Raw genomic sequence first — 27,946 nt, 5'->3', positions numbered from 1 at the left:
CAGCCCATTGTTAGATTCATATTTGATGTTTTTTTAGGACAGTTTGTAATATGTATCTCTGTAACAAGTTAACTTAATTCTGTCAATTTTACTTTTCAGAAAGTTGTTGGAGAAGTATATGAAGTCGATCAACAAATGTTGCTGAAATTGGATGAATTAGAATGCCACCCTCATTATTATGAGAGATTAATAGATGAAGTTTGTATCTCTTCAGACATTGCTGCTGTAGAATATCTTAAAGTTTGGATATATTTTTTGAAGAATTTTAAACCATCACTTCTTAATTATCCATACCTTGAGGATTATTCTTCTAAAGGAGATCATGGTTTGTCTTATGTCCCAAGGTACTTAAGACCATCTGGAGAATATATTTCTGATGTAAAATACATTAAATGACCAAATGTATTCAGTCAAATGTGCATGTACATGTACACACATATAGTTGCAAAAAAATAGTTTTTAATTTACAGCTCATTTTAATTTACTCAAAGAGGTAACTACCATTAGGGGTAAAGGGAAGGGTTATTGTTTCCGTAAAGGCGACTATGATGGACTGAGACAGTATTTAAATTCTATACAGTGGGACCAACTGATGATGTTACCAACAGCCTAGTAGCTTCCAAGATAAGTTCTTTGAATGCTTCCCATTTTGAATTTGCTGTTGGTAACTGATGATGTTACCAACAGCAAATTCAAAATGGGAAGCATTCAAAGAACTTATCTTGGAAGCTACTAGGCTTTACATACCAACTAAGAAATACTGTTCAAGGTTTAGGCCAAAATGGATATCAGATCAACTAATGAGGCATATGACAGAGAAGAAAAATGCATGGGATACTTACAAATTAACACATGACACAGAAGCCTATGATAGATACAAGTTGATATGCAACCAAGTTACAAAGGAGGTTAGGCAGGCGAAGGCAGATTATGAGAAATCCTTGGCAAGGGATGCAAAGAAAAACAGCAAAGAGTTCTTTACTTATGTAAACTCTAGAAGGAAGGGGATGAATCAGATTGGTCCACTTGATATTGATGGGACAACTGTTGATGATCCTGCTCAGGTAGCTAACAAACTAAATGAATATTTTGCATCGACATTCACACATGAGGAGTTATTCAGCGAGGGGAATGCCAGAGGTGCATTCAACTCTAGCAGTAAGCTACAGAATCTTGAAATAACTGGGAGTAAAGTGGAGGAGAAATTGTTGAAGATAAACACAAGAAAGGCACCCTGGGTGGATGGGATCTATCCAGTTATATTAAAGGAGGCAGCAAAGTAAGTAAGCAAACCCTTAGCCATAATTATGAGAGCTTCCTTGGACTCAGGGGAGGTACCCATAGACTGGAAATGTGCAAATGTGACCACAATTCACAAAGGAGGATCAAAGGCTGACACAAATAATTATAGACCTGTGAGCTTAATTTCTGTTCCAGGAAAATTAATGGAGGCACTGGTTAAAGAAGCACTGCAGGATCATTTAGACAAGACTTCAGTTATAGCTCGGACACAGCATGGTTTTGTTAAGGGGAATTCTTGCCTGACCAATTTGATTGGATACTATGATGCAGTCACAAAAGAACTGGATGCAGGGAATAGCTTTGATATTATAAACTTGGATCTTAGAAAGGCTTTTGATACTGTTGCACATGGAAGACTGCTACACAAATTGGAGCAGTGTGACATTGGAGGCAAATTGCTGCAATGGATAAAGAGGTGGTTGAGGGGAAGAAGACAGAGAGTGGTAATCAATGGACACTGCTCATCGTGGACTAATGTTATTAGTGGAGTCCCTCAGGGCTCAGTGTTGGGTCCATTATTGTTTTCTGTATTCATTAATGATATTGATGATGGTATATCAAGCGTAATGTCCAAGTTTGCAGACGATACAAAGGTTGGCAGGGTTGTCAAGGACACTACTGACACTATGCTGCTGCAACAGGATCTGGAAAGGTTGAGCAGATGGGCTGAGAGGTGGCAAATGAAGTTTAACATTGACAAATGTAAAGTACTACACATGGGAAACAGCAACCCCAGAACAACGTATCAACTCTGTGGTACTACACTGACAGTGGTAGAGAATGAAAGGGACTTGGGGGGTGGTTGTGCAGGCAGATATGAAGTTCTCTGAGCAGTGCAGACGGGCTGCAAGAGTAGCTCATGGAGTATTGTCAATGATATACAGGAATTTTTCCAGCAGGGATAAGGAGGTGATTATTCCCTTGTATAAGGCAATGGTCAGGCCACACCTAGAGTACTGTATACAGATCTGGAAGCCTCATTTCAAGAAGGATGTAGAGCTGCTGGAACGAGTACAGAGAAGGGCAACAAGATTAGTGAATGGAACAAAGGGGTGCTCTTACGAAGAAAGGCTTAAGTTTTGCAAATTACAGTGTCTGGAGACTAGGCACCAGCGAGGTGATCTGATAGAGGTGTATAAAGCCTTGAATGGTTTGAGCATGCTCAATGCTGATGGGGTTCTTCCTCTAGCTCCGAATAATCACCTGAGAGGGCATAAATTCAAATTGAGGAAAGACAGATGTAGGATAGATGTGCGGAAATTTGCCTTTAGCCAGCGGGTGGTTGGTTGGTGGAACAGACTTCCATCCCTTGTCGTGGAGGTTGATAGCCTAAATAAGTTTAAGGCTCAGCTGGACAGGTATTTCGAACGAACAGAGGGGTGAAGTGGAAGTGGTTTTTTTTTTTTTTTTTTTTATTGGCTGATGCTGCATAAGCTTGCTTTCTTGCATCAAATGCCTCTACTAATGCTAATTAAAAAACCTAATGAATAGTAGTATCACCTACCCTGTGATAACTTTGGATAATCGTATGACAATCAAAATGCTGTTATGCCATTCCCAGCAATGCCTATTCCCTACTGCCACAAAGTAGATAATAATAATGGTCCAGAACATCCACTTGGATATTCTGGACAATTAACAATTATGCATTCTGCCACTGTTCATGAAGGTTTGGAATGACACTACTCAAAATGCTATTTGTATTATTGAACAGGATGTTGAGGTTTTAGACACCATCCCAATGGACTGATTTGAAATCATTTGAAACAGCTCTGTACCATCAGTCTGCCTAAAGTGTCAAGATGATGCATTCTGGCAGGAGCACTCTCTCTTGGGAATCTCTGCACCCAAACACTGTGTAGTGGGATTCATCACTCTATAGCACCTTCTGCCACTATTCATGAAGGTTGGGAATGATATCACTCAAAACACTATTTGTATCGGTGACCAGGATATTGGACCCTACAAGACAGTTGATATAATGACAGAAATCCCTGTAGCCTCTTGAGCCTGTTGCATGATGTGTTTTCCACAGGTGACATATGTAAAGCTGCCCCAGACTTTGACATTTTTTTTTTTTTTTTTTTCATTGAGATGTCATCTTTTGCCTTCCACTTTGAAAGTATTCACTAGGATCAGATGAATTGCAGTAGTATGCACAAAAAAGGTGATTACTGATGTAATCTTCAACATGTTGAAAGTCTGTAAGTTTGAACTCACAGTCTGTGCTTGATCCTACACAGGCAGGCCCACAAGATATAGCATTAGCATTAGTAGAGGCATATGATGCAAGAAAGCAAGCTTATTCAGCATCAGCCAAAAAAAAAAAAAAAAAACACACCACTCCCATTTCACCCCTCCGTTCGCTCGAAATACCTGTCCAGTTGAGCCTTAAATTTGTTTAGGCTATCAACTTCAACAACAAGTGATGAAAGTCGGTTCCACCAACCAACCACCCGCTGGCCAAAGGCAAATTTCCACACGTCTATCCAACATCCGTCCTTCCTCAATTTGAATTTATGCCCTCTGAGCTGATTATTCTGAGCAAGATGAAGAATCCCATTGGCATTGAGCATGCTCAAACCATTCAAAGCCTTATACACCTCTATCAGATCACCTCACCAGTGCCTAGTCTCCAGACTCTGTAATTTGCAAAACTTAAGCCTTTCTTTGTAAGAGCAACCCTTTGTTCCATTCACTAATCTTGTTGCCCTTCTCTGTACCCGTTCCAGCAGCTCTACATCCTTCTTGAAATGAGGCCTCCAGACCTGTATACAGTACTCAAGATGTGGCCTAACCATTGCCTTATACAAGGGAATAATCACCTCCTTATCCCTGCTAGAAAAATTCCTGTATGTCATTGACAAGACACCATGAGCTACTCTTGCAGCTCGTCTGCACTGCTCAGAGAACTTCATATCTGCCTGCACAATTACCCCCAGGTCCTTTTCATTCTCCACCACCGTCAGTGTAGTACCGCAGAGTTGATACGTTGCTCTGGGGTTACTGTTTCCCATATGTAGTACTTTACATTTGTCAATGTTAAACTTCATTTGCCACCTCTCAGCCCCACCTTTTCAACCTTTCCAGATCCTGTTGCAGCAGCATAGCGTCAGTGGTGTCCTTAACAACCCTGCCGACCTTTGTATCATATGCAAACTTGGACATTAAACTTGATATCCCATCATCAGTATCATTCATAAACACCGAAAACAACAACGGACCCAACACTGAACCCTGAGGAACTCCACTAATAACATTAGTCCACGTTGAGCAGTGTCCATTGATTACCACTCTCTGTCTTCTGCCACTCAACCATCCCCTTATCCATAGCAGCAATTTGCCTCCAATGCCACACTGCTCCAATTATTTTAGTATGTCAAAGCCTACATGGAACATAGTAGACAATGTTAGTGGTGGGGATCAAATACTTTTGGTCATATATCAGAAGTGGACTGGTTGAATTTGGCCCTACAGCTCCCAGCAATATTGCATTTTTTTTCCAATTTATCCCACCTATATTCCACCTATCGTGCAAATGGATAACTATTTTGGACATTTTTACCATTTTTTTGATAGTTTAAATAGTCTTAGTTATGTTCATTAGTTATTTTTAAATTTAACTAGTGATTTTGTAAATTACAACTCACTATTTGTATCACTGTTGTATCTGTGTTTTTGTGCAAATATCAACCCTGTATCGAGTAGTGCAGAATAATAATAGGGTTTTCATTGTGATAAATAAGTATCTCGAAGGTTCTAATCACTTGTTGGGCATATATCTTTTTGTGTTTAGCTAAAGAATTTTTACTTTTTAGCAAGGATATAACTAATCTAATATTGCAGTTGTTACTGAAATAACGTATATCTCGAACTTGATAGGGTAAGATATAAAACTAAATAGCATAATACATATCACTGCATTTAGAAATCTATTAGCTTAGTGTAATATTGTCAATTAAACAATTAAATTTATTAATCTTATTAACTTTCATTGTTAACCAATTAAATTGTATTTAAATGAAAATCATCCCCAGACTAGAGCAGCAAAGCAATGTGCACAAAGTAGAAGTGGAGAGCTGTGACTCAGGGGAGAACTGAAGGGGTGATTCTACAATGCATCACAGCCTAAAAAAAATGGGAAACTTGTGAAATGTTTGCAGATCTTTCTGGAACACGACGTGATCTAGGAAGAAGGATGTTTTTGTGTATGCTAGGTGCAGAGATGTGAAGAAATTAGGTGCCAACTCAGCATTCTGATGGGCATCTATGAAAGTTTGAAGAGTAGGGTAGGTGCCCTTGAAGGAATTAAAATGGGGGATCACATCAAGTTCTCAGCTGTCCAACTCAATGCCATAGCTCACTCTTGTGCATGGGACAACATAGTGGCAATCTTCAAGGCAATATGTGCTGGTCCGGTCCCACAGGAGCTAGTTATTGTCAGGGAATAGGCACAATATGGCCTTAGCAGCCCTTGCCATTAAACAACAAAACAACAACAATTGTCAGGGAAACATGTTGTGCAAGAAGAATAAGTGGAATAGGATTAGGGTATGTCTGCCAGGGGCAAAACTAGATGAAGTTCTAGAGCATATATCATCTTTTAAGGGCACAAAAGGTGATATTGTTGTACATGTTGGCACTAATGATATTAAGAGTAGGAAATCTGAGGACTTGCTTAATAAGTACATTCCATTCTAACCTCCATAACCACCATTACTAGGCCGAAGCCTATCCATGGCTAGTTCACAATGGGAATAATTTTGGAGTCTTGAAATTCATTTTAATTTAATTAATTAATTAGTTAAATAACATAAGCTCAAATCAAGTGAAACATTTAGTTTGGCCACTTAGCCTCACACGATAGAAATTGACATTGTAACTGCTCTCCGCCGATCTGAATCGTATGAGTTACTGTCCCCGCCATGAGGAGGCATGCCTAGGATCAATCTAGGATCAATCTTCACCTTCTATTAAATACGTCATTTACGTATCTATTAAAATAAGTGAATGACCATTTATCAGTGAACATTACATAGTTTCTCCTTCTCCAGTATGCCGATGGATCTTTCAAGGCATATGATGCAAGAAAGCAAGCTTATTCAGCATCAGCCAAAAAAAAAAAAAAAAAACCCTCTCCCATTTCACCCCTCCGTTTGTTCGAAATACCTGTCCAGTTGAGCTTTAAATTTGTTTAGGCTATCAACTTCAACAACAAGTGATGGAAGTCGGTTCCACCAACCAACCACCCGCTGGCCAAAGGCAAATTTCCGCACATCTATCCGACATCCGTCCTTCCTCAATTTGAATTTATGCCCTCTGAGGTGATTATTCTGAGAAAGATGAAGAATCCCATTGGCATTGAGCATGCTCAAACCATTCAAAGCCTTATACACCTCTATCAGATCACCTCGCCGGTGCCTAGTCTCCAGACTCTGTAATTTGCAAAACTTAAGCCTTTCTTCGTAAGAGCAACCCTTTGTTCCATTTACTAATCTTGTTGCCCTTCTCTGTACCCGTTCCAGCAGCTCTACATCCTTCTTGAAATGAGGCCTCCAGACCTGTATACAGTACTCAAGATGTGGCCTAATCATTGCCTTATATAAGGGAATAATCACCTCCTTATCCCTGCTAGAAAAATTCCTGTATATCATTGACAAGACACCATGAGCTACTCTTGCAGCTCGTCTGCACTGCTCAGAGAACTTCATATCTGCCTGCACAATTACCCCCAGGTCCTTTTCATTCTCCACCACTGTCAGTGTAGTACCGCAGAGTTGATACATTGCTCTGGGGTTACTGTTACCCATATGTAGTACTTTACATTTGTCAATGTTAAACTTCATTTGCCACCTCTCAGCCCATCTGTTCAACCTTTCCAGATCCTGTTGCAGCAGCATAGCGTCAGTAGTGTCCTTAACGACCCTGCCAACCTTTGTATCATCTGCAAACTTAGACATTAAACTTGATATCCCATCATCAATATCATTCATAAACACCGAAAACAACAATGGACCCAACACTGAACCTTGAGGAACTCCACTAATAACATTAGTCCACGTTGAGCAGTGTCCATTGATTACCACTCTCTGTCTTCTGCCACTCAACCATCCCCTTATCCATAGCAGCAATTTGCCTCCAATGCCACACTGCTCCAATTTGTGCAGCAGTCTTCCATGTGCAACAGTATCAAAAGCCTTTCTAAGATCCAAATATATAATATCAAAGTTATTCCCTGCATCCAGTTCTTTTGTGACTACATCATAGTATCCAATCAAATTGGTCAGGCAAGACCTGCCCTTAACAAAATCATGCTGCGTCTGAGCTATAACTGAATTCTTGTCTAGATGATCCTGCAGTGCTTCTTTAACCAGTGCCTCCATTAATTTACCTGGAACAGAAGTTAAACTAACAGGTCTGTAATTACTTGTGTCAGCCTTTGATCCTCCTTTGTGAATTGGGGTTACATTTGCACATCTCCAGTCTATGGGTACCTCCCCTGAGTCCAAAGAAGCTCTCATAATTATGGCTAGGGGTTTGCATACTTCCTTTGCTGCCTCCTTTAATATAACTGGATAGATCCCATCCACCCCAGGTGCCTTTTTTATGTTTATCCTCAACAATCTCTCCTCCACTTTCCTCTCAGTTATTACAAAATCATCCAGCTCACTGCCAATGTTTACTTTACCTACATCATTCTCCTTCCTGAATAACTCCTCATGCGTGAATGTAGATGCAAAATACTCGTTTAGATTGTTAGCCACCTTAGCAGGATCCTCAACTGTTGAACCATCAATATCAAGTGGACCAATCTGATTCATCCCTTTCCTTCTCAAGTTCAAGTATGTAAAGAACTCCTTTCTGTTTTTCTTTGCATCCTTTGCCAAGGATTTTTCGTAGTCTGCCTTTGCCTGCCTAATCTCCTTTGTGACTTGGTTACAGACCAACTTATATCTATCATAGGCTTCCATGTCACCCATTAATTTGTATGTATCCCATGCATTTTTCTTCTCTGCCACATGTCTCATTAGTCCATCTGACAACCATTTAGGCCTAAACCTTGAACAATATTTCTTAGTTGGTATGTAAAGCCTGGTAGCCACCAAGATTAGTTCCTTGAATGCTTCCCATTTTGAGTTTGCTGTTGGTAACATCATCAGTTGGTCCCACTGTATAGAATTTAAATACTGTCTCAGACCATCATAGTCGCCTTTACGAAAACAAAAACCCTTCCCTTTACCTCTGATGGTAGTTACCTCCTTGAGTAAATCCCACTTCAACACACTGTGATCACTGCCACCTAGTGGTTCATTTATCTGCAGGTTCTTAATGCATGAAGAATCACTACTTATAATCAGATCAAGAGTATTGCTCCCTCTTGTTGCCTCACGAACATGCTGATGTAGAAAACAATCATCCAATAAATCCACAAAAGCCTTGCTAGTGTGCGAGTGACCAATCCACAAATTCCAGTCAATATCTGGGAAATTAAAATCCCCCATTATAAGACTCTCTGATTTACTGGCCCACTCTATTTCCCTGTACAATATATTATTATACTCATCAGAGTCATTAGGCCTATAGCACACTCCTACTCTCAATTTTGATTTCCCTATGCTTATGTCACACCAAACTGACTCGACACTGCCCTGTCCATCGATGTCAACTGGCTTCACTTCCTTTGACTTTATGTGTTTCTTAATTAATAGCATAACCCCTCCTCCCCTCCTGTCCTGTCTATCCTTTCTATATACATTGTATTCCCCAAATTCTAGTTCCGCATTACTTATATCTGTGTGACACCACGTCTCTGATATCCCAACAATATCTGCCTTTGATGTTTTGAGCAATACCTCAAATTCATCAAATTTATTTACCAAACTCCTAGCATTGGTGTACACGCAGGTATACATGCACCTGTTTCTATTCTTAGCTACCCTAACACAACCCATGTGTTTACTTGTAACGCAATGACTACCAGCAGTCTCTGAAATATCCTGCATCTTATTTTTCAGACTTCTGCTCATTTGAATAGAAGCAGTGCAAGAATCACTTCCACCTCTGCCAGTGGCTACTGTTAATCTATTAGTCCTTGTATCCCCCCCAACTAGCAGTTTTCCGACCCACCTAACACTGCCTCGACAGCATCAGCAAAAATTCTTGCACCCTTTCTATTTAAGTGTATCCCATCCCTGTAGAAGCAATCTCTCCTGTTAACAAGTACAGTCCAGGCTGAAAAAAATTCTACCCCTTGAGCCTTGCACAATCCCTCCAGGGCCGAATTGATCGACAAGGCTCTCATCATATACTCCCTCCTATCGTGTCTGGGCAGAATTGCAGACACTTTCAAGTTCAACCCTAATTCACGGCATTTTTTCAACAGTGACCTGTACTTGCTAAGTAATTCCGCCGGTCTCCTACTCTTAATATCATTAGTGCCAACGTGTACAACTATATCACCTTTTGTGCCCTTAAAAGATGATATCCGCTCTACAACGTCATCAACCTTTGCCCCTGGCAGACATACCCTGGTCCTATTCCACCTATCCTTTTTACAAAGCATGTTCCCCGTTTCCCTGACAATAGAGTCACCAACAACTACTAGTTCCTGTGGGACCAGCGCATTCTGCCTAGGGGGCTGCCCCTGTGTTGCCTGATGACCAAGTGCAAGCTCTGGCGTTGATGTGGGCAGCTGAGAGCTTGATGGGCCCCTCAATTTATTTCCTTCGAGGGCATCCACCCTGTCCTTCAAGGTCTTATAAAGGCCCATAACAATGCTGAGTTGTCGCCTGATTTCCTTGCACTCCTTACATCGTGCACACACAAAGACATCCCCCTTGGCAGTATCATGTCCCGTACCCGACTGCTCCGCAAACATCAAGCAAACAGTGCATTTTAATAGACTGTGATTCAGAGGGCAACTGCCCCCCTCAGTTCTCTCCTGAACCACAGCACTCCCATTAGCTTGAGCCTTTTGCTTTGCTGCTCTGGTCAGAGTCATGATTCCAATTTAATTCAATAAAATTTAAAACAAAAATTAAATCCTTAAGTTATATCCCAAAACAGTTATGTTATATATATTTTTTTTTTCGGTATCTAGTGTTCCCTTTATACAACTTCCGTATCACGTGTACCACTATAGTTATGTATTAATTATTCGTTACGATTAAGTCGTTATGTCAACCAAGCCTTCTTTTTTACATTAATTATGTCAACTCTGGGTAGAAACATATTGTTTCCCAGTTTGTTTGCCACTTTATCAGTATTTCTTCAGTAAATCTTTTCTTTTCACTCTTAACATCATCTTTGGTATACACCTTTCCTAGTTTGGGACAAGCACTTATCCCAAAATATGTTTTCTAATATTTCTCTTAGTTAAATATGCCATACCAGCCATTGATACAACATATTGCACTGGGATCCTTCCAGAAACAACCTGCAACGCCTCAGAGGAGACAGTCTGATACACTCTAGTAACATCTAATAAGGGCAAACCTTTGTGCCTGTGTTAAATATTTTTGTATAATCACATTATTTACTCTGTGTACCCAAGCTCCTGTAACATAGGTTATTATGGGGATAAATAAACATTCATATAGTAGATTTAACGCTCTACCTTTTATTCCCCATTTCTTCCTTCCTTATTACCCTTCGGAGCTTGGCATACAGAGTTCTTATTTTATTCTTGACATACTTGACACGTTCTATAAAAACTAAACATTTCTCGATCATGAAACCTAGGTACTTTGTTACCTTGGCATATCAGACCGCACTCCCCATAAGCCTTACATTAGGGGCCCTGCTCATGCTCAGTTTGCCTTTTAACAACATCTGAACTGTTTTATTTTTAGAAATTTGTAATTTTTAAGTCCGAGACCAAGTTTCTAATATTCTTAAAGCTTCCTCTGCCTTTTGCTCGTGATCTGTGATCTTGCTGTGAAGATCACAGCATTTCCTTTGTACAAGGAAATGCTCTGATCTTGCATTTCCTTGTACAAAGATCATCAAATCATTGGCATATGCTATCCTTACAATACCAGGTATCTCCATTTTTAAATACTCATCAAAAACGATGTTCCAGGCAAAGGGGCCGACTACTGAGCCTTGCGGACACCCTCTTTTAACTCTTTTAACAACCTGTGCATATTTCGTATTTACAATCACCTTCCTCTCTCTCTGAAAAGTAACTTTTAAACACAGCGTATAACACATTGGAACATCCAGTGTCTTTTATTCTAGACAGGATGCCCTCTCACCACAGAAGATCAAATGCTCCTTTAAAATACCAAGAACGTAATGCCCCTCACTCTCCTCCACAATCTGTACCATTTTATAGGTCGCATCTTCTGTAGACAATCCTTTCTTAAAGCCATATTGGCTTTCTGAAGACGGTTAATACATAACCTATCATAAGTTTTTCCTATAACAGACAGGTGAGCTATAGGACGATAAGATCCTGTTTCATTTAGCATTCGATCTGTGCTTTTGAATAATAATTTAATTTGAGCAATCTTCCATTTTGCCAGGAAGGCACCCTCCTCTAAACACTTATTATACATATTCAAATATATTTCAGGAACTAACTGAAATGATCTTTTTGATACAGACACTTCAACTTTATCATGACCTGGCGATCTACCATCCCTTGCCTGACCCACAGCCTCAGTCACTTCTTGTAAGGTAAATTGTTCTTCTGGTATCGAAGAACAATATCTACTATTATTCTGCCACCATTTTCATTTGTTGCAAACTATCTTGATCTCCATCTTTACGAATAGTACAAGTTATATCTGACAAGCTCTTTTTATTAGTAGTTATTTTAAATAAAGAATTCCACGGATCTCGAGATCCTTGCTCACTCACATATTTTCTCCACATTAACTGCTTGGTTTTGCTAACAGCCTTTACATATTCTTTCCTTTCAATTCTATACACTTCTTTATATATGGCACTTAATTCAACATTACCATTTCTTTGGGGTAGAATTTTTTTCAGCCTGGACTGTACTTGTTAACAGGAGAGATTGCTTCTACAGGGATGGGATACACTTAAATAGAAAGGGTGCAAGAATATTTGCTGATGCTATCGAGGCAGTGTTAGGTGGGTCGGAAAACTGCTAGCTTGGGGGGAGACAAAGACCAATAGATTGACAGTAGCCACTGGCAGAGGTGAAAGAGATTCTTGCACTGCTTCTATTAGAATGAGCAGAAGCCTGAAAAACAAGATGCATGGTATTTCAGAGACTGCTGGGAGCCATTGCGGTACAAGTAAACACATGGGTTGTGTTAGGGTAGCTAAGAATAGAAACAGGTGCAGGTATACTTGCGTGTACACCAATGCTAGGAGTTTAGTAAATCAATTTGATGAATTTGAGGTATTGCTCAAAACATCGAAGGCAGATATTGTTGGGATATCAGAGACGTGGTGTCACACAGATATAAGGGATGCAGAACTGCAATTTGGGGAGTACAACGTCTACAGAAAGGATAGACAGGATAGGAAGGGAGGAGGGGTTATGCTATTAGTTAAGAAACACATAAAAACCAAGGAAGTGAAGCCAGTCGACATCGCTGGACAGTGCAGTGTGGAGTCAGTTTGGTGTGACATAAACATTGGGAGATCAAAATTGAGAGTAGGAGTGTGCTATAGGCCTAATGACTCTGATGAGTATAATAAGGAACTGTACAGGGAAATAGAGTGGGCCAGTAAATCAGAGTGTCTTATAAAGGGAGATTTTAATTTCCCAGATATTGACTGGAATTTGGGGCTGGTTACTCACACACTAGCAGGGCTTTTGTGGATTTATTGGATGATTGTTTTCTACATCAGCATGTTCGGGAGGCAACTAGAGGGAGTAATACTCTTGATTTGATTATCAGCAGTGATTCTTCATGCATTAAGAATCTGCAGATAAATGAACCACTAGGTGGCAGTGATCACAGTGTGCTGAAGTGGGATTTACTCAAAGAGGTTACTACCATTAGGGGTAAAGGGAAGGGTTATTGCTTCCGTAAAGGCGACTACGATGGACTGAGACAGTATTTAAATTCTATACAGTGGGACCAACTGATGATGTTACCAACAGCAAATTCAAAATGGGAAGCATTCAAAGAACTTATCTTGGAAGCTACTGGGCTTTACATACCAACTAAGAAATATTGTTCAAGGTTTAGGCCAAAATGGATGTCAGATGAACTAATGAGGCATATGGCAGAGAAGAAAAATGCATGGGATACATACAAATTAACACATGACACAGAAGCCTATGATAGATACAAGTTGATATGCAACCAAGTTACAAAGGAGGTTAGGCAGGCGAAGGCAGATTACGAGAAATCCTTGGCAAGGGATGCAAAGAAAAACAGCAAAGAGTTCTTTACTTATGTAAACTCTAGAAGGAAGGGGATGAATCAGATTGGTCCACTTGATATTGATGGGTCAAGTGTTGATGATCCTGCTCAGGTAGCTAACAAACTAAATGAATATTTTGCATCGACATTCACACATGAGGAGTTATTCAGCGAGGGGAATGCCAGAGGTGTATTCAACTCTAGCAGTAATCTACAGAATCTTGAAATAACTGGGAGTAAAGTGGAGGAGAAACTGTTGAAGATAAACACAAGAAAGGCACCCGGGGTGGATGGGATCTATCCAGTTATATTAAAGGAGGGAGCAAAGGAAGTAAGCAAACCCTTAGCCATAATTATGAGAGCTTCCTTGGACTCAGGGGAGGTACCCATAGACTGGAAATGTGCAAATGTGAACCCAATTCACAAAGGAGGATCAAAGGCTGACACAAGTAATTATAGACCTGTGAGCTTAACTTCTGTTCCAGGAAAATTAATGGAGGCACTGGTTAAAGAAGCACTGCAGGATCATTTAGACAAGACTTCAGTTATAGCTCAGACACAGCATGGTTTTGTTAAGGGGAAGTCTTGCCTGACCAACTTGATTGGATACTATGATGCAGTCACAAAAGAACTGGATGCAGGGAATAACTTTGATATTATATACTTGGATCTTAGAAAGGCTTTTGATACTGTTGCACATGGAAGACTGCTACACAAATTGGAGCAGTGTGACATTGGAGGCAAATTGCTGCTATGGATAAAGGGGTGGTTGAGGGGGAGAAGACAGAGAGTGGTAATCAATGGACACTGCTCATCGTGGACTGATGTTATTAGTGGAGTCCCTCAGGGCTCAGTGTTGGGTCCATTATTGTTTTCTGTATTTATAAATGATATTGATGATAGTATATCGGGCTTAATGTCCAAGTTTGCAGACAATACAAAGGTTGGCAGGGTTGTCAAGGACACTACTGACACTATGCTGCTGCAACAGGATCTGGAAAGGTTGAGCAGATGGGCTGAGAGGTGGCAAATGAAGTTTAACATTGACAAATGTAAAGTACTACACATGGGAAACAGCAACCCCAGAGCAACGTATCAACTCTGTGGTACTACACTGACAGTGGTAGAGAATGAAAGGGACTTGGGGGTGGTTGTGCAGGCAGATATGAAGTTCTCTGAGCAGTGCAGACGGGCTGCAAGAGTAGCTCATGGAATATTGTCAATGATATACAGGAATTTTTCCAGCAGGGATAAGGAGGTGATTATTCCATTGTATAAGGCGATGGTCAGGCCACACCTAGAGTACTGTATACAGGTCTGGAGGCCTAATTTCAAGAAGGATGTAGAGCTGCTGGAACGAGTACAGAGAAGGGCAACAAGATTAGTGAATGGAACAAAGGGGGTGCTCTTACGAAGAAAGGCTTAAGTTTTGCAAATTACAGTGTCTGGAGACTAGGCACCAGCGAGGTGATCTGATAGAGGTGTATAAAGCCCTGAATGGTTTGAGCATGCTCAATGCTGATGGGATTCTTCCTCTAGCTCAGAAAAATCACCTGAGAGGGCATAAATTCAAATTGAGGAAAGACAGATGTAGGATAGACGTGCGGAAATTTGCCTTTAGCCAGCGGGTGGTTGGTTGGTGGAACAGACTTCCATCCCTTGTGGTGGAGGTTGACAGCCTAAATAAGTTTAAGGCTCAGCTGGACAGGTATTTTGAACGAACAGAGGGGTGAAGTGGAAGTGTGTTTTTTTTTTTTTTTTTTTTTTGGCTGATGCTGCATAAGCTTGCTTTCTTGCATCAAATGCCTCTACTAATGCTAATTTCTTCTAGCTTGCTGAAATTACGACTCATCTTAAAAGTTTGCTTTCTTTTGTCTGACAACTCAGAAGTCCACCAGAATGCAGGTCTGTTTATATTATACCTTTTCTTCATACTCTTTAAACATGATTCACTCAGTATTGCAGTCAGCTTTTCAACATACTGATCCAATGTCAGGCTATTCCAATCAATTAAATTAACTCTATTTAAAAACTCACTGTCAAACCTTGGTCACACCGCACTTTTATCCATAAACCTATCAGTATCATAGTATACTCTCACTCTGTCTTCAGTACTATAACTAAAAGAGATGCTGTTGTGGTCACCCATTGTATAGTTCTCATGGACTTTCCAATCACGTATCTTTCCAATTATGGAATGGGTTGCTAACGTCAAATCTATGTATGATTGCCCGTGCATCGTTAAATAAATTGGAATATGCCCAGCAACATTCAGCACCTTCATCCCTGAAGCAGCTATAAACTCTTCTAGCATTGCTCCTCTGTCATCAGAGATTTCACTGCCTCAGAGCAGAGAACAAGCATTGGAGTCCACAGCTATTACCACCCCGCAGGAACCAACTGTGCTATACAACTTATCTAAATAATTAACATATTGGTCTATTTCTACAGATGGTTGACAATATATATAGTAACCATATATATCCTTCCAAAATTTTCTATTAACGCACAACATATATACTTTTCATCACTTAAAGATAACACTTTTGTAACAACAATATCCTTATCTCTTTTAACTATAGCAGTCATAAGCATTTCACCACTTGAAATTACTATACCCCATAGGATATCCCCTCACATTACCTTTCAGCACATATGGCTCCTGCAAGAGAGCAACCGCAGTGTCCTCCTGTTCCATTAGTTTATTTATTTTAAGTGCTACTGCTTTTGCCTTTTGTGCATTTAATTGCAAAACTTTTGCTTACCCATAACTTATTTTCTTTTTATAAATTTCTAGGGCTTTTATTATATTCCGGATACTTCCTATCAACAGCAACATGAGCAGCATTATCATTCCTTCCTTGACAATTACAGAATTCTGTTTTCTGTCCACGATCAGGGCACTCCTTAAACGAATGTCCACCTTTCGAACAGTGACCACACCACATCTCTCCTTTTACAGTATTTTGTTACATGGCCATAAGCAAGACATTTAAAACATTGTGTCACTGAATATATTTCTCTAAATTTATATGCCATCCATCTTACAAATAATTGAGATTTTCCTCTTACAATTTTCCATAAATTAGGTGCCAACTGCAATACCCAGTTATTTAACTGAGTGTTCCTATTTCTATTCACAATTAAAATTTCAGCACCTTCTTTAAATTTCTTTTCACTCACATCACAGTCTTGAAAGTTCTTTTGCCATATCTGCTGTAACAATTCTTCCTTCTCAATTTCTTGTTCTACATCGAACAACACTAACTTTGGATGAATTAGCTTTGGTATTATGTACCTGAGGTACGCAATACCAAAGCTAATTTAAATTTAGTTAAATTTAATGCTTTTAACCTAACTTGGTCATCACTAATTTCTACCTCAACAAGTACTCCTATATCTCTTATTGGCTTCAAATTTCGAACCTTAACAGTTATCAGCATAGGTCTTATCCCTTTTAATATATCCATCTTAACATCTTCACTCGTTTTATGTTTTTCTGTTATCGCCTTTATTATCATAACTTTTGGCACATTTACAACATCATTCAAGTTACTCTTAACAACAGAAGAATAACTTTCTTTATCCAGCTTTTCCTCCTTTCTTTTAGTCTATCTTTTAATAACACTTTCTCCATGTGAACTTCATGGGCTTTCTTTTCCATGCGATCCCACATGTCCATTATAATCCTTATTGCTGCAGTAGAGAACTTACTCTGGACATCCCACAACAACTGTTTAATATAACTGGAATCTATCCAGTTATATTAAAGGAGGCAGCAAAGAAAGTAAGCAAAACCTTAGCCATAATTATGACAGCTTTCTTGGACTCATGGGAGGTACCCATAGACTGGAGATGTGCAAATGTGACCCCAATCCACAATTTCGGGTAATTACAGACCTCTTAGTTTAGCTTCTGTTCCAGGGAAATTATTGGAGGCACTGGTTAAAGAAACATTGCAGGATCATCTAGACAAGACTTCAGTTAAAGCTCGGACACAGCATGGGGTTGTTAAGGAGAAGTCTTGTCTGACCAATTTGATTGGATGCTATGATGTAATCACAAAGGAACTGGATGCAAAGAATAATTTTGGTATCATATATTTGGATTTTAGAAAGGCTTTTGATACTGTTGCACATGGAAGACTGCTGCACAAATTGGAGCAGTGTGGCATTGGAGGCAAATTGCTGCTATGGATAAAGGGATGGTTGAGTGGGAGAAGACAGAGAGTGGTAATCAATAGACACTGCTCTTCGTGTTATTAGTGGAGTCCCCTGGGTTCAGTGTTGGGTCCATTGTTGTTTTCTGTATTCATTAATGATATTGATGATGGTATATCAGGCTTAATGTCCAAGTTTGCAGATGATATGAAGGTCGGCAATGTTGTTAATGACACTAATGACACTATGCTGCTGCAACAGGATCTAGAAAAGTTTAGCAGATGGGCTGAGAGGTGGCAACTGAAGTTTAACATTGACAAATGTAAAGTACTGCATATGGGAAGCAGTAACCCCAGAGTAACGTATCAACTGTGTGGTACTACACTGACAGTGGTGAAATGGACCTGGGAGTAATTGCGCAGGCAGATATGAAGTTTTCTGAGCAGTGCAGCTGGTCTGCAAGAAGCTCATGGTGTCTTGTCAATGATATACAGCAATTTTTCTAGCAGGGATAAGGAGGTGATTATCCCCTTGTATAAGGCAATGGTCCTGTATAACTTGAGTGCTGTATACAGGTCTGGAGGCCTCATTTAAGAGGGATGTAGAGCTGTTGGAGCGAATACAGAGAAGGGCAACAAGATTAGTGAATGGAACAAAGGGTTGCTTTTAAGAAGAAAGGCTTAAGTTTTTCAAATTACAGTGTCTGGAGACTAGGCACCTGTGAGGTGATCTGATTGAGGTGTATAATGCCTTGAATGGTTTCAGCATGCTCAATGCTGATGGGATTCCTCCTCTTGCTGAGAATAATTGCCTGAGAGGGCATAAATTCAAATTGAGGAAGGACAGTTGTAGGATAAATGTGTGGAAGTTTGCCTTTAGCCAGCGTGTGGTTGATTGCTGGAACAAACTTCCATCCATCATTGTAGAAGTTGTTAGCTTAAATAGATTCAAGGCAAAACTAGACAAACATTTGGAGCAATTGAATTGGTGAAATAAGTGGTGTTTTTTTTTTTGCTGATACTATATAAGCTTGCTTTCTTGCATCATGTGCCTTTGCTAATGCTAAAACGACTTCAGTGTACTTCTGGCTTCATGAACATATTCAAATCCATCTTTTTCAGGCCTTTCACTGATATTCTCCTCTTTTTGCTTTCTTTTTCTCTGCTTTTCTTGAGCACCTGAGTCTGAAACCACACCTTTAGATTCATCTACTTGCTTAGCCTTAGTTTTGTTTTTCTTAGAGCCTTCCTGTGAATCCTGCTGAGGACCAGGAACCGATGAAGACCTTTGCTTTACTGGAGTTCTTGGTAATATCCTTCCAGAGAATACATCAATTTCAGTTAATCCTTGGGCCTGAGACAAAATTTCAACAATAATTTCAACCCTTTCATCATTAGTTACCTCGCTTGTGGCTGCCAGCAATTCCTCATCTCCTATTAAGTCAACCGCACTTGAGGAAGACATTTTGTTAGTATGTATAATATAAAACAATTTATATACAATTAAGAACTGAAGGTCAATAAAGGACAATCAATAACTATATACAATATATACAATTTATATTGTAAGTGAGCATGGAGCCTTTAATCCAACTCGCCAAAATGGAATAACTAACATGCACTCAGAAAACTATTCTATGTGCCTCTAAAATCAACACCGCCCAAGTTTAACGGATGGTGGTCCCAGAGGCCAGTTTGTGGAATTTAATTTGCTCAAGCAATTACCAAGTTAATTACGTACCCAAAGCTCAAGGGCACGGAAATGCTCTAATATACATATCCAAAAAAACAGAGGGCATGGAAATGCTCTAATAAACCTCAGGAGAGGTAAATTAAGCCCCCTCTTGAGTTTGAAACAAATTTCAAGACAAAAACAAAATTCCTCGTCCCCTCTACGCCTTAATGCTCAGTTTAGGCAGTTAAGGGGATAACCCTCCACCTGCCCACCCCAGACCTCGCAGAGGTATGAGCAATGCCACTTCGGACAAGAAATGGCAACTCCTGCGACTCGCAGAAGTGTGGCACTCTCACTGGCTCAGTAAGAAACTTTCAATTGACCCAGCATTGCCTGCGGGGCACTTAATAAGTACAGGGCAATGTTGGCAAAAGTCGAGTTAGGAGTGAGTTTGAAATTGTCTGCCCAGACACGATAGGAGGGAGTATATGTTGACAGCCTCCTCAATCAATTTGACGCTGGAGAGAGTGACCCACTGGGTGGCAGCAAACACAGTGTACTAATGTGGAATTTAATTAAAGACATTACTACTGTCAAGGATAAAGGGAAAGGCTTTTGATTTCATAAGGGGGACTACAAAGGTCCCAGATAGTTTTTAAATTGTGTGCAATGGCATCAACTGATGATGTTGGTAACGTTATCAGTTGGTGCCACTGCACACAAGCAAATTCTAAATGGGAAGTATTCAGGGAAGTAATCAGAGAAGAGATGGCTTTACTTACCAACAAAGAAATACTGTTCAAGTCTTACACCTAAATGGATGTCAACTGAACTATTGAGACATGTGGCAGAGAAGAAAAGTGCATGGAATGCATATAAATTGTCAGGTGATACAGAAGCCTGTGGTAGATATGAATTAGTCTGTAATCAAGTCACAAAGCAGATTACGCAAGCTGAGGCAGATTTTGAGAAGTCTCTGGCAAAGAATCCAAAGAAAAACAGCAAAGAACTCTATGCTTATATTAACAGTAGAAGGAAGGGTTTGAATTATGTTAGGCCACTTGGTGTTCATGTGTTGATGGCCCTACTCAGGTTGCAGATGAGTTGAATAGGTATTTTGCATCTACATTCACACATGAGGAATTCTTTATGGTAGGGGATGCCAAAAGTTTTCTGGTAACTGAAAGGAAAGTGGAGGAGAAGTTATTGAGGATGGATATAAAAAAAGCACTTGGGGTGGATGGAATCTATTCATTTATATTAAGAGAGGCAGCAAAGGAGATAAGCAAACCCTTAGCCAAAATTATGAGAACATCCTTGGATTCAGGGCAGGTTCCTGTAGACTGGAGAAGTGCAGATATATCCCCAGTTCATAAGGGAGGGTCAAAAGGCGATATGAGTAATTATAGACCTGTTAGCTTAACATCTGTTCAGAGAAAAAAATAATGGAATCACTGGTTAAAGAAGTAATGCAGGACCATTTGGACAGGCATTCAATTACACTGCAATCACAGCATGGATTTGTCAAGGGGTGGTCTTGTCTATCCAATCCTATAGGTTACTATGATATAGTGACTAAGGAACTGGATGCAAAAAATAATTTTGACATCATATACTTAGATTTCAGTAAGGCTTTTGATATTGTTGCACTTAAAAGACAGGGGTGCCTCCTTAGCCAGGTGGGAAGGAGCAGCAATGTGTAGCACACGTTTCTTGATTAGACCGGTGTTCGAGTCCGTCACCACCAAATACGGAGGATGCGGAAAGGTCAGGGAATGACCACTGCATATCCCGGAGCAATATGGCCTTAGTTGCTAATGCGCCTAAAAACCAAATAACAAAAACAAAAACTTAAAAGACAGCTGTACAAACTGGAACCACGTGGCATTCAGGGCAGGTTACTGCTATGGATAAAAGGGTCTAACCCTGCTGGCAAGTGTCAGCATTCCACACCATGCTGGCTGAGGAGCCATGGCATAGTGCCTGCATGGATGAGCATGGGGCCATCAGTCTAAGGTGGGTAGGGAAGATGCAATTTGTTACACTCAGTCACTCAGCTTTCGTCCATGTTATTTTTTGATTTTTTTTATTACATTTTCCTTTTATAATTTTTTTTTTTTTTTGGATTATATGATTTTTTTTTCTTGCATCCATCATCTTTCACACACTGGGAGGAATGGTATGCAGTGTAATTAAATTAAGAAAAGGGTATACATAAATATAGATTAACATAAGGATTACTAACTACTTAATATCTAGATAAATACCATAGAAATATTATTTAAACCAGCTTCTTCTTCCAGTCACATAGCTCTCTGAGTAGCTGTTCCGGCCATCAACAAGTTACTCCAACCGTATTGCAAACTATCATGCCCAGAAGGTCACTGATCCCATCCTCCTACCTAGTTACAGGTAGAAGGATGGGATCACTGCTCTGCTCCTCTTCCCCTCGATTTTCCCTTCCATTATATTCTTAAACAGAAAATTATCCCTCCTTGCTATGTGTCCAAAAAAATTTGTGTTTTCTTCTGTTGATGCTATGAAGAATTTTAGGCCTGCTAGTTTAATTCAATACCCACTAATTTTTTCTTTGATCAAAATAATAAATACGCAGTATTCTGTAACACCACATTTGAAATGCCTCGATTTTCTTCCTGTCAACTCTTTTAAGATTCTATCCTTCGCGTCCATATGTGGCAACTGGAAAAATTATTGAATCAATGATTCTTAGTTTCTTTAGGGGGGAGATCTTGATCTCTCCATAATTTCATCAGATCAGATCACTTGCTTTTCTGATTTATCATGCTGAATATCTATTGCACTAGATGTTGAAGGTGTAACATACTTCCACAGGGATCCAGATATTGCTTTCTTTACTTTTCTCTGTTGAAACCTGCTGGGTTGTCGATTTCGCTTCAATTTTTACTTATATGTAGGGACCTATATAAAGAATTTCATTAAAAAACAGAGATACAGAAAATATCTGTAAAATGTAAAGTATGTAGAAATCAAATTGAAAAATGAGTTTAAGGTTTTGGTGAGCAAATTTATACTTCATATAAATTTGATTTACTTGTGGGTATTAAATTTGGTGAGCAAATTTATACTTCATATAAATTTGATCACCAAAATTATATTGCTAATTTGACTTTGTAAAAAAAAAAAAAAGATGTGGTTAAACTAAATGTGTTTGTAAAAGCTGAATATTGTTTTGATCCCCAGTTTGATGTGCCTTAATAACATACCAAAAATTTAAATGCAAGCATTACAGTCACAGTCAGTTAATATAAAAATCAAAGTATCTTGTCATTAATTAAATTGTATCAAATAGAAATTTCAACTAACAATTGAAAATTTAATTGAAGAAAAATAAATTTAAAAATAAAGTTGAAATTACTTTGTTAAAGTTAATACTTTTCTTCTCATATTTTCAAGTGATGGCATCCCTTTCTGGCTGGCACCCAGGGCGGACTTCCCCAACCCAACCCTTGCTATTCCACTGGCCGCATGATGTACCAATATTAGCAGTGCATGAATCACTTTCACCTCTGCCTGCAACTCTAGTTAAACTATTAGTTTGTACATGTAGTCTGTATATGTATGGGCTTCTCTGTTCTAGGCACAGCCTACTGTCTTCTGTGTACAGCTTATTGTTTTTATTTCACTTTCATTAGCCTATGTTTATGAAGGCACCCAACATTGTTAAGTTTATCAATATGTTTGTCTATATTTATATTTGCCTTCCAGCAGCATGTTTGTAATTTATCCTTGTTCCCTTGTTCTGCATTAACTTTTAAGTAGGAGTGAGCAAACCTTCAGCTTGCCTGAACAGTAGATTTATATTTATATATTTCTTTATCTAGATTTTATATTTGGCTTCCAGTTTAATTATAGACTTTCAGTTGGAAAATCCCATTTATCTGTATGTTTCAGCTTCTTTTGGGAGTCTTACTTATCTTCTCCCCTCACCCAAGTATCTTGGTTTTTGAGGGTGTGCAAATTATATATGTTTTTGTTTTCCTATAACTTTTTCCATAAGAGGTTTAGTATATATTTTATGTATGCTTGTTTTACAACATGGCTTTTTGCAGTTTCACTGTCCATTCACCGCCCCTCACCTCCCAAGTCAGTGTTACATTATTTTGCATTAGCAGTAGCAAATGATTCAAGAAAACAAGTTATTTATATAGCATTAGTTAAAAAAAAAAACTACCTCCCATTTCACCTATTCATTCCCTTCAATAGTTTGTCTGCTTCTTCCATGAATTTAAGTTATCACCTTCCACAACAACAGATGTAAGTTTAGAAAACAAGCCTTGTGCATTGGGTTGCATTATATCATCCAAGTTTCTTGCAATGACTGATTAACTGGTTAAAATAAATTTATTAAAATAAAAATGATATATACATAAGATAAAAGAGAAATAAAATAAGATAAAAGCGTTAAAATACAATAAGATAAAAGCGTTAAAATACAATAAGATAAAAGTCTTAAAAGTACTGATGAAGAGGAACTTCGTATTGCTTTTAATGCTTTTATTATATTATATTTTAACATTTTTCCGCACATCTATTCTGCAATTGTTCTTCCTCAATTTGAATTTGTTCTTCCTCATGGGTATGATCTGAGCAAGATGAAGATTCCCATCAGCATTAAGGTTGCTCAATCCATTCAAAACCTTAAATACCTCAATCAGATCACCTCACAGTTGACTAGTCTCCAGATGCTGCAATTTGCAAAACCGAAGCCTTTCTCAGTAAGAGAACCACTTTGTTCCCCTCACCAATCTTGTTGCCCTTCATTGTGCTTGTTCCAGCAGCTCTATATCCTTCCTAAAATGAGGTCTCCAAACCTGTATGCAGTAGTCAAGATGTTATCTGACTATTGCCTTATACAATGAAATAATCACCTCCTTATTCCTGCTAGCAAAATTCCCATATATCATTGACAAAGCCCCATGAGCTGGCCTGGCAGCCTGTCTGCATTGCTCAGAGAACTACATATCTGTCTGCACAATTACCCCCAGGCCCTTTTTAATTTTTTGCTATACAGAGCAGTACCATACCTAGGTACAGGCAAACCAGGCAGCCACCTGGGACCCGGGAATGTAGGGGGCCTGAATTCAGATGATATTTAAATTTTTCTTAAATATAAAAAAATGGTTGTTTTTCAATATAATGCTTTAATTATACAAAAAATAAACAATATTGGCTTATTTATATTATAGTAAATTTATTTATTTTCTAATCGGATGTTAAAAGAAATTAATTTTTGCCTATTTTTATTATTCAAATCTAGTTTTAATGCAACAAAAACCCACAATAATGCAGAGTCACATTTAAAACTGTTCGCTTTGCTCTGAATGTGACACCATATCGCCTTGAATTGAGATGGAAGATACATGTGCGCTAACGCAGTATGTTACAAGTTGCAACTTGTACTAGATAGAGCACAATAATGTCAAATAAGGTAGAGCACAATAATGCAACTTGTACTAGATAGAGCACAATAATGTCAAATAAGGTAGAGTACAATAATGCAACTTTTACTAGATAGAGCACAATAATGTCTGTTGTTGGCTTGCTGAACATATTTCGGTGCCTTGGCACTGGACCAAACCATTTTTCAGAGGGATAAGGTATAACAGGCACCTGACTAGCAGTACATATGACTTGTACTAGTACGTAACTTGAAGATGAAGCAAGCACCACTACATTGCGGAACGGTAATCTCATTTAACCCTTAATCAGGCTTTCTAATTGCTTAAAGGTCAGAGGTGCAAACAGTGCATACCCAGTTGGTCTCTCATAATCTGTTATATGGGAAGTTTCTTTGTTATGCGGAAACTATTTTAAATGTAGTGATCAAGGGGAATTCAAAAAAATTTTCTATAAAGAAGTTCATTAACCAAAGGTCCGATTGTATTTACAAGCAATTACGCATTGCCGCAATCTGGGAAGAACCTAGTTTTTTTAGATGAAACCTGGGCGGACAGTAATTTAACTTTTCTAAAGTATTGGAGGATCGATGAATTATGTGTAGTGATGGACTGTGGTCATGCTGGTAAAAGAATTATGCATGCTCTCTTTACTTCCTAACCCCTATTCAAGAAAATAGAGGTACTTAAGTAACCATGATCTCAAGTATACAGTATTCCAGTCGCGACAGAAGTAAAGGGGATTACTGTGTAAATATTTCTCATACAAATCAATATTAGTGTTTACCTGTAATGTAAGTCATAGATTAATAGATTACAATTATATTAAATAAAGTTTATAATATTATTTAATTTAAAATTTTTTTTTTGTTATCATCAGAAAATAAGAAATAATATATTGTGGGCTATAATAAATAATAATGAATAAACAAAAAGAACTGTCTGATGCGAAAAAAAGAAAATTGAAGAAAGCTTGCAAAGAAAATGTTAAAAAACTTTCTCTTTCTATGGATAAATTTTTACCATAAGTGAATACCAGTGGTGTACCTGTGCCTTCAATAAGCCATGATGGGGCACCTCCGTAGCCAGGTGGGCAGAAGCAGCAGTGCGTAGCACACGTTTCTTGATTAGACCGGGGTTTGAGCCCATGACCACCAAATGCGGAGGATGCGGAAAGGTCAGGGAATGACCACCGCATATCCCTGGAGCAATATGGCCTTAGTTGCTAATGCTCCTAAAAACCAAATAACAAACAAGCCATGATGGAAAGGAAAACGTATCTAACGATGAAAGAAAATAGTGTATCTGTACTGGAAGCACAAGAATGTGCCACAGAAAATAACTTACTTTTAACTTCAGTTTTTCAGAATAAAAATCAATCAGCAGCTGCAAAGTCAAAGATAAAAAGTGAAGATAAAATTTACAATTTAAATGATTCCAGTGACTGGCCAGAGATAATAAAAGATTCTATAAGGGTTGAATTAGTGTGAATGGTACTGCCCAAAATATTAAAATCAAAGCTGCATCCCATTGATGCTTATCATTGATGGTTTACGACTGAGAATTGTTTCAGTACCTTGAAAAATAGCGAAAAGCTTGAAATGACTTGGTTGATATACTCGGAAAAAAAGGACGCCATTTTCTGCTTTTGCTGCAAATTATTTAGTCATGCAAATATTCTCTTGAAAACTACTGGGTTCCGTTCTTGGCATCATTTACGAGGTACATTCTAAAATAATTGAACATTATTCAATTATTTTAGATTGTACCTCGGATGCAAGGTATAACAGGCACCTGACTAGCAGTACATATGACTTGTAGTATGTACTGCTAGTCAGGTGCTTGAAGATGAAGCAAGCACCACTAAATTGCGGAATGGTAATCTCATTTTTAATTATTTTTACATGGCTTTTTAACTATTTTAAAAAGCCATGTAAAAATTACTGTGAAATCTCTACCAGAAACAAGATGGGAAGGAAAGATAAAAGCTGTTGAAGCAGTACGATATCAGTTATGGCATGTTACAACTGCATAGTTACGGGTTATTACAACTGCATAGTTACGGGATATTACAACTGCATTAAATGAAATCGAGGTACAATCTAAAATAATTGAATATTATTTAATTATTTTAGATTGTACCTCGGATGCAAGGCACATGGAACAAATTACGGTCATAATTAGATCTGTTTCTATGTTTAGCTGCACTATAAAAATTTGTGAATATTTCTTGGAATACATAGCCGTTCAAGATACTTCAAGGGAAAGGACTAACAGAATCGATACTAAAAATGTTAGAAACAAACAACCTGAGTAATGAGTAACTGCTGTCATCAAGGATATGATAACAGTAGTAACATGAAAGGTAAAAGTAATGGCATACAAGCAAGAATTTTACAAGAAAAAAGAAGAGCTTTTTATGTTCCATGTTGTGCATAATTTAAATTTAGTTATATCTGGTGCAGCATATTCTTCAACAACAGCAGAATTATTTTTTGGAATATTACAAAGATTATACGTGATTTATGCTGCTTCGCCAAGTAAGTGGGATATTTTAAAAAGCCATGTAAAAATTACTGTGAAATCTCTACCAGAAACAAGATGGGAAGGAAAGATAAAAGCTGTTGAAGCAGCACGATATCAGTTACGGGATGTTACAACTGCATAGTTACGGGATATTACAACTGCATTAAATGAAATCAAGGAACAGGCCAAAGGAAAAGATGCAAAACTGCAGTCTGAACTACAAGGTTTGTTAACAGAAATTACTTATTATTATTATTATTATTAGCCATATGGTGTAAGGAAGCCTGAGGCTTATGCTGCACCAGCCAAAAAAAATTCCCGAGTTACCCTGAGAGAGAGAGAGAGAGAGAGGAATCACCAAGAAAGAGAAGAATGATATCCAGCTTTGGACCCTGGGTGTGCCAAGCCCATATTCATGATGTGAGCCCCTGGGGTGAGAAATAAACTCTTTTAAATTTATTATAAATGTAGTTGTTTGGCATGAAATATTGAGTAT

The 27,946-nt window shown here is 38.6% G+C and overlaps 1 protein-coding gene across 1 annotated transcript in view; it reads left to right on the top strand.

Annotated features, from left to right (window-relative positions):
- Window positions 1-27,946, top strand: part of LOC150077383 (gamma-glutamylaminecyclotransferase) — a 52,200-nt gene that overhangs the window by 10,700 nt on the left and 13,554 nt on the right. The window contains exon 2 of the mRNA XM_090386372.1: window positions 100-344. Within this exon, the coding sequence (XP_090242498.1) occupies window positions 100-344 (245 nt within the window). The remainder of the gene's footprint in view (window positions 1-99; window positions 345-27,946) is intronic.

Source organism: Mastigoproctus giganteus, chromosome 12, assembly GCF_048544385.1.
Source record: "Mastigoproctus giganteus isolate SK-2022 chromosome 12, ASM4854438v1, whole genome shotgun sequence".
Lineage (NCBI taxonomy): Eukaryota > Metazoa > Arthropoda > Arachnida > Uropygi > Thelyphonidae > Mastigoproctus > Mastigoproctus giganteus.
Note: the sequence above shows the minus strand (reverse complement) of the source record. Positions and strands in the feature narration are given on the sequence as shown.